Below are 6,000 nucleotides of genomic sequence, written 5' to 3'. Positions count from 1 at the left end.
CGGGCGGGGGTCTGCACACATCTCCGTAGAGGCGGCTCCCTTTGTAAAGCGCAGGGCGCGGGGCCGGGGTCGGTGCCCGGGCTGCCCTGGGCTCCCGCCACCCTCTCCTCGCAGCCGCGGGTTTTCCTTTAAGAGGCGGCACTTGGGTCTCGATAACTATTAAAGAGAAAGGGGGTGGGGGCGGAGGGGGCACGGCCGCCGCTCCGTGACCTCGGCGGGGGAGGGGAGGAGGAGGAGGAGGAGGAGGAGAGGGGGAGGGGGCCCGGGATCCCGAGCGGGGAAGCAGCCGCGGCCCGGCCGGGGCGGGGGGAGCCCGAGCGCCCGCGCTCCTCACTCGCTGGCCGCGCTCTCGCTGGGCAGGCCGGGCCGGCCCATGAATCAGCCGGGCGGTGCGTGCGGAGAGGCCGCGGCTGCGGCGGGGGCAGGGGCAGGGGCAGGGGCAGGAGGGGCAGCGGCAGCAGCCGGGGCAGCAGTGGCCGGAGCAGGAGCAGGAGCAGGAGCAGGAGCAGGAGCAGCTCTCGACTTCAAAAACAGCCCCGGTGCGCGAGACAGCCAACATGGCTGAAGCGGGGCCGGGGTTCCTGGAGCAGCTCAAGTCGTGCATCGTGTGGTCGTGGACCTATCTCTGGACCGTGTGGTTCTTCATCATGCTCTTCCTCGTCTACATCCTGCGGGTGCCCCTGAAAATCAACGACAACCTGAGCACAGGTAGGAGGCGGGAGCCCGTCCCGGGCCCGCTCGCCAAACTTTGTGCAACTCGCGCCGGGGCCCTCGCTCCCGCCCCCGCCCCCCCGGGCAGCCTCGTGGGCAGGGGGAGGGGACGGGGAGAGTGGCCGCGCGCGGGCCGTGGGACGGGGGGTGCTTGGGGATCCCCCGGAGGTGGGGGGGGTGCTGGCGGAGGCTGGGAATGAGCCCCGCGGCGGCTCCCCCCGGGTCCTACCGCCCGCGGGATTCGGCGCCCACGCGAGTGGTGGCCGCGTGGGGATCCCCGGGCTTGGGGACAGCCCCTGGGTGGACTTTTCCCAACTTCTCCCGTAGTTGGAGGAGAAGCTGCCGGCGTGGAGAGCTGGCTGGGCTGGGGGAGGCGAGAGTGGCGCTCGTGGGAGCCACGTACATGCGGGGGAGGAGGGAGGGTTAGGGTAGGAGCCCTGGGGCTTCCTCCTCACTTCGTCCCGCACCAGAAGGTGCCAGGCCCGAAGCGACCCCCGCCCCCAGCCCCCTCCGCACACGCCCTCCTTCGTGCGGCAGAAAAGCTACTTCCCAGACTTTGTAATTTTCCCCGGGGGAGGAGGCTGGGGAAGGGGAGGGGGGGGCGTCTGTTCAGCCCTTCCTGCCCCTCCCCCACGCCGCCCCCGCCCCCTGTGCCCCCCCTCCTCTGGCGCAGGTTGGTCCTGGAGCATCCAGACTATTTTTTGTCCAAGACCTCTCCCCAGGCTGCCAAGTAACTTTTCTCCCCCCGGTTCATCCCCCGACTCGTCCCCTACTTTATTCCTTTTAAATCTCAAAGGGTTAAGAGCCTCGGAAAGTCCTGCCCTTTCTGTTGCCCAGGCTCCTCCACCGAGGCGGGCATCCGTCCGAAAGCTGTGGCACACGCCGGTGGTGTTGCTACAGGAGCCGGTGGGGAGAAGAAGATGCTGCCAGACCTGGAGGGGGTTAGGGTGAAAACGGGCCTGGCGAGGCTTTGAAGACCGCTTGGTGTCCGGGCCGGGATGGTGGTGGGGGCCGTCCAGGCCGGCCGGGGCTGGCCCGGGAGCGGGACAGTTTGTCCCGTCCCCCCCCTTTGAAGTCCTTGGGGGTGGTTGTAAGGAAAGCACTGGGTCCCCCTCGAAGCACTGTCTGCGTGACTGTGAGGGGCTGTTCCTGCCCGGGGGACACGAAGGCTGTTTACCGCAACCTTAAAATCCGAGACTGCCGAATGGGCTGGTGGATTTCTAACTGTTAGGACGGGGTTTGTCGGGGGCTTTTCATCAAGTTAGGGAGTATGAATGAAGCGTCAGATCTCTGAAGCAGAGGGAGAAGGAACAAAAATAACGACCGGAAATCTGGAATTTACAGTGCTCTTCATGGGAATTTGGAAGAAATGTCTAACTTTCCCTTTTCCACTTCCTTTAGTAGAATATAAGGCATTTGTTATTTGTCCACAACTTTTTTTTTTTTTTTAAAGACCAGACCTGTGATTTCATTGGTAGAAGGGAGTCTTGGTGAGGAAACTGACATATCACTAAGGATCAGCAACAACTCTGCAATTTGGAGTTTCCAAGTTGTCTGAACTTCAGTCTGGAACTTGATACAGTAACCCCACGTGCAAAAGAAACTTTCAGATCTCAGGGTTTGCAATGGTAGAATAAAATGGAAAATTATCTAGCCAGCAAGTCCTTAAAAACAGCAACAGAAACATCTCGAAACATTCCACACCCCAAAAATGAGATGTATGTTAGAGAGGGGTGAAAATTTGGCTTGAGGTGTATTGTAGTTTCCATCCTCTCGACTACGTTTTACAAGTTCTCTATTGATTACTAGCAGTCTGAGAATTCTGGAATTACCGGACTACATTTGGATTTTGTATTAGTAGAGTGATCTGTGAATGGTGGGGCCAAAAGATTTTAGACTTGTATTTCTATGTGTTGTATTAAACTCTTTATAATAGTTTTGGAGGGCCTAAATACGCAGTATGCAAAAAATTATTTTGCTTCTTACTAAATGCTAACTTGGAATGTGAACTTGAGGGAAGGAGTGTTTTTATTTTTGTATTTTTATCCAGAGGACCTAGCACCGTACCCTAGCACATAGTCGATCCTGAATAAATATTGCTTGACTCATTGATTGATTTTTCGTGTTGCAGACATGTATGTGACCTAGAGAAAATTTTTACTTTCAATTGGCACTAGTAGGACTATTGGTTCTCAGGTGTTGTGTACAGCTCAAGAACTGAGTGATCATGGGTATGTTGTGCAGTAGGAAGAGTTCTGGATTTGTATTCAGAGGACCTAATTTGAATACTGACTCTGCCTCTGGCTATCTTAGTGACCATGGACAAATCACTTTACTCTCTCTGGGTTAATTTCCAAATCCAAAAAGTTTGAATTTAGGCAGCTAGGTGTAACAGTGGATAGAGCATGAGATTTAGTGTCTTGCCTCACTTACTGGGCACTGGAATTTAATGGCATGTCAGCTAAGATGACATGGTTGAATCTACTCTTTAGAAAGATTAATTTGACAGATGAGTTAATGGTGGACTGGAGTGAAGGGATAGCTAGTTTTAGGAGAAAAACTAATGCAAGAACTTGGTGCTCTGGAAATATATGCAGAATTGGAAAGAGTTTTTAAATCAAAGACCTAAGTTTTGACTCCTGAGTGCAGTTCTTTTGAGGTTTGTGACCTAGTCCGGAAAAAGTAGATAGCAGCTGCCCCTTCGAACTACCTCTTTCCTAGGGCTGTTACGTGGAAAGCATACATAAAGGAGCTATTATCATACATTTTCCTAACAACTTTGAAACCATTTTCACTAAATAGCTCTGGCAGTTTGTATGTGTATTCTTCGTTTCTTGGGATAACAAGGACTAGAATAGATGCTACACCAGTTTAACATAGGACTAGTTTCACCTGTATTTGGAAGCAGGTACTTGTGGTAAGAGGACAATGGCTGGGAGAAATTCACCTCCCTTGGCATTTCTCTGTGGAAAAAAAAGAAAAAGAGGGAGAGGAACCAGTTATAAAACAAACAAACAAAAAGATTTGAAAGTACATTTCCTTCCACTGTTCTTTGAAACTATATAATATGGAGAATTGATTGAAGGAAATGGAGGTGATTAGCTTGGAGAATCTGAAGGGAAAAGGGAACATGGTAACTTAAATATTTGAAAGACTGTCAGCTAAAAGAAGGATGTTGCTTATTCTTTGTTGTTATAAAGGGTAGGACCAAAAGGTAGAAATTATTGGAAGGCAGATTTTAGTCCAGTCCATGAATAAGCACATATTAAGCACCTACTGTGTACCCCTAGCCATTGTCCTAGGCTTTAGAATAGCTTTTTAATAATGTTGTTGTTGTTCAGTCTTGTAGGACTCTTCATGACTTGTGTGGATCATAGCATGCCAGTGCTGTCCATGGGGGTTTCCTGGCAAAGATACTGGACTGATTGGTTATTTCCTTCTCTAGTGGATTTAAGCATACAGAGGTGAAGTGACTTGTCTAGGGTTTCCCAGATAGTGAGTGTTTGAAGTCAAATTCGAACTCAGGTCTTCTTGACTCTAGCCAGGTTCTAGTGCTCTATCCACTGAGCCACTTTTTGTGCTGTTCAATTTCAGTCATGTCTGACTCTTTGTGCCCCTACAGTTAGAGTTTTCTTGGCAAAGATCCTGAAATGGTTTGCCCATTTTCTTCTCTAGCTCATTTTACAGATGAGGAAACTGAGGTAAACAGGGTTAAGTGACTTGCCAGGGTTGCACAGATATTAGGCTGTATTTGAACTCAAGTCTTCCTCACTCCAGGTCTGATGCTATCCACTGTACTATCTAGCTGCATCCGAGCTACCTTGCTGTCTGTCTGTCTCTTTTTAAACAATATGGTTCAATTCAGGCTGAGACTGTGGGACCCTGTGGTAGCATAGAAAGGGCCCTAAGAGGTAGTCAGAAGTTTGGGGATTGTGATTCTAGCTTTGCCATTTAGTATGATCTTGGATAAATGATGTTTTGTCATCCATAAAATGAATTTAGACTTTAAGGGCCCTCGGCCAATGGTCATCTGTCTGGGGACTTCTGCATAGGGTAAGTAAGGTCAAATAACCTCTAAGGATGCTTTCCATTTTTGAGACTTAAATTAATCTACCTCGTTATAGTTTTGCTTTTTATAAGTACTGTAGGAGACTCTGGAGACCATTCCCCCCCCCCCCCCCCCCACATTAAAATGAGAAGTAGAGAAAATAGTACCAAAATTTTGTTGTCATATTTAATTTTTTTCTGGAAAAGGTCTGACTTTAAAGGTCAGACTACTGAGTCCTCTGTGCCAAAGGGCAAATGCCAAAGGCCTTATTTGCTTCCTGAGACAGTAACTATCTTCTTATTGTTGAAAGTCCATATGAGAAGAGAGAGAAATCCCTTAGCCATTCCTTTTTAATATGAGCCTTTTTACTGTTTACAGTTCCCCTGGTAGTTGTTCTTTTCTTGTGACAGAGAAGCAAATAGTCTCCTGAGATCCTGCTTTCTTACAAGAACTGTTTTTAGGAGATAATAAGTGTGTACAAGCCTCTCTGGGAAATTGAGAACATTATCTTTGCATTGCTTTTATAAGTACTGACTGACTGAGAAAGAAATATCCTGAGTTTGTCTACTCTTGCTTAGAACAGGACCAATTCTGCAATTTCTAGGTTATAGAAAATATAATGAACTTTCCCTGTCTGGCATATTGCCTTTAGTGTTTCTCTTTGTTTATATACTTTGCCATTTTGGAATTCAGCATTTTTACATTTCTGGATCAAATTTTGTGACCAAAAAACAGTAACCTCTAAGTTTTATATCACTTTATGGAATTGTTTTTCTTCAGAGAAATGGCATTTCTAATTTGGGGGAAATTATAGAATATACTGAAAATCAAGAGTTTCACTGCTCTTTATATTTGTTTTATTAGTATGTATATTACATTCATGTGAGTATGTATATGTGTGTGTGTGTATATTTAATTTTCTTCTAACTTTAATTTCGCTACTCTCCTTTTCCTCCTCTATTTTCCCTTCAGAGAATTGATGTATTTTCATTGAACTGACCTAATGCCAATTAAAGTAGAGGGGTTAAAGATGGGAAAATTCCCAGCATCCCCTGCTTTAGACTATACAGAGATAACTCTGTTTCTTTGCAGGGGCTCCTGAACCTTGCAATGAAAAATGAGTTAAAAAGAAGGGAGAAAAAGGCTAATAGAATACAAAGGTCAGCTTTCATACTTTAACTTTGATGTTAAACACTACAGCATGTGTTTGGGCTTGTGGCATAATGAGCCCTATACTTGGA

At 48.0% G+C, this 6,000-nt stretch overlaps 1 protein-coding gene across 1 annotated transcript in view; it reads left to right on the top strand.

Annotated features, from left to right (window-relative positions):
* Window positions 1-299: 299 nt before the first annotated feature.
* The window catches only part of ST7 (suppression of tumorigenicity 7), a 294,589-nt gene continuing 288,888 nt past the window's right edge, over window positions 300-6,000 (top strand). The window contains exon 1 of the mRNA XM_072652961.1: window positions 300-708. Coding sequence (XP_072509062.1) covers window positions 558-708 — 151 coding nt within the window. The 5' untranslated portion in view covers window positions 300-557. The remainder of the gene's footprint in view (window positions 709-6,000) is intronic.

Source organism: Notamacropus eugenii, chromosome 3 (assembly GCF_028372415.1).
Source record: "Notamacropus eugenii isolate mMacEug1 chromosome 3, mMacEug1.pri_v2, whole genome shotgun sequence".
Taxonomy (NCBI): Eukaryota; Metazoa; Chordata; class Mammalia; order Diprotodontia; family Macropodidae; genus Notamacropus; species Notamacropus eugenii.
This window is presented reverse-complemented; position numbering and strand designations above follow the sequence as displayed.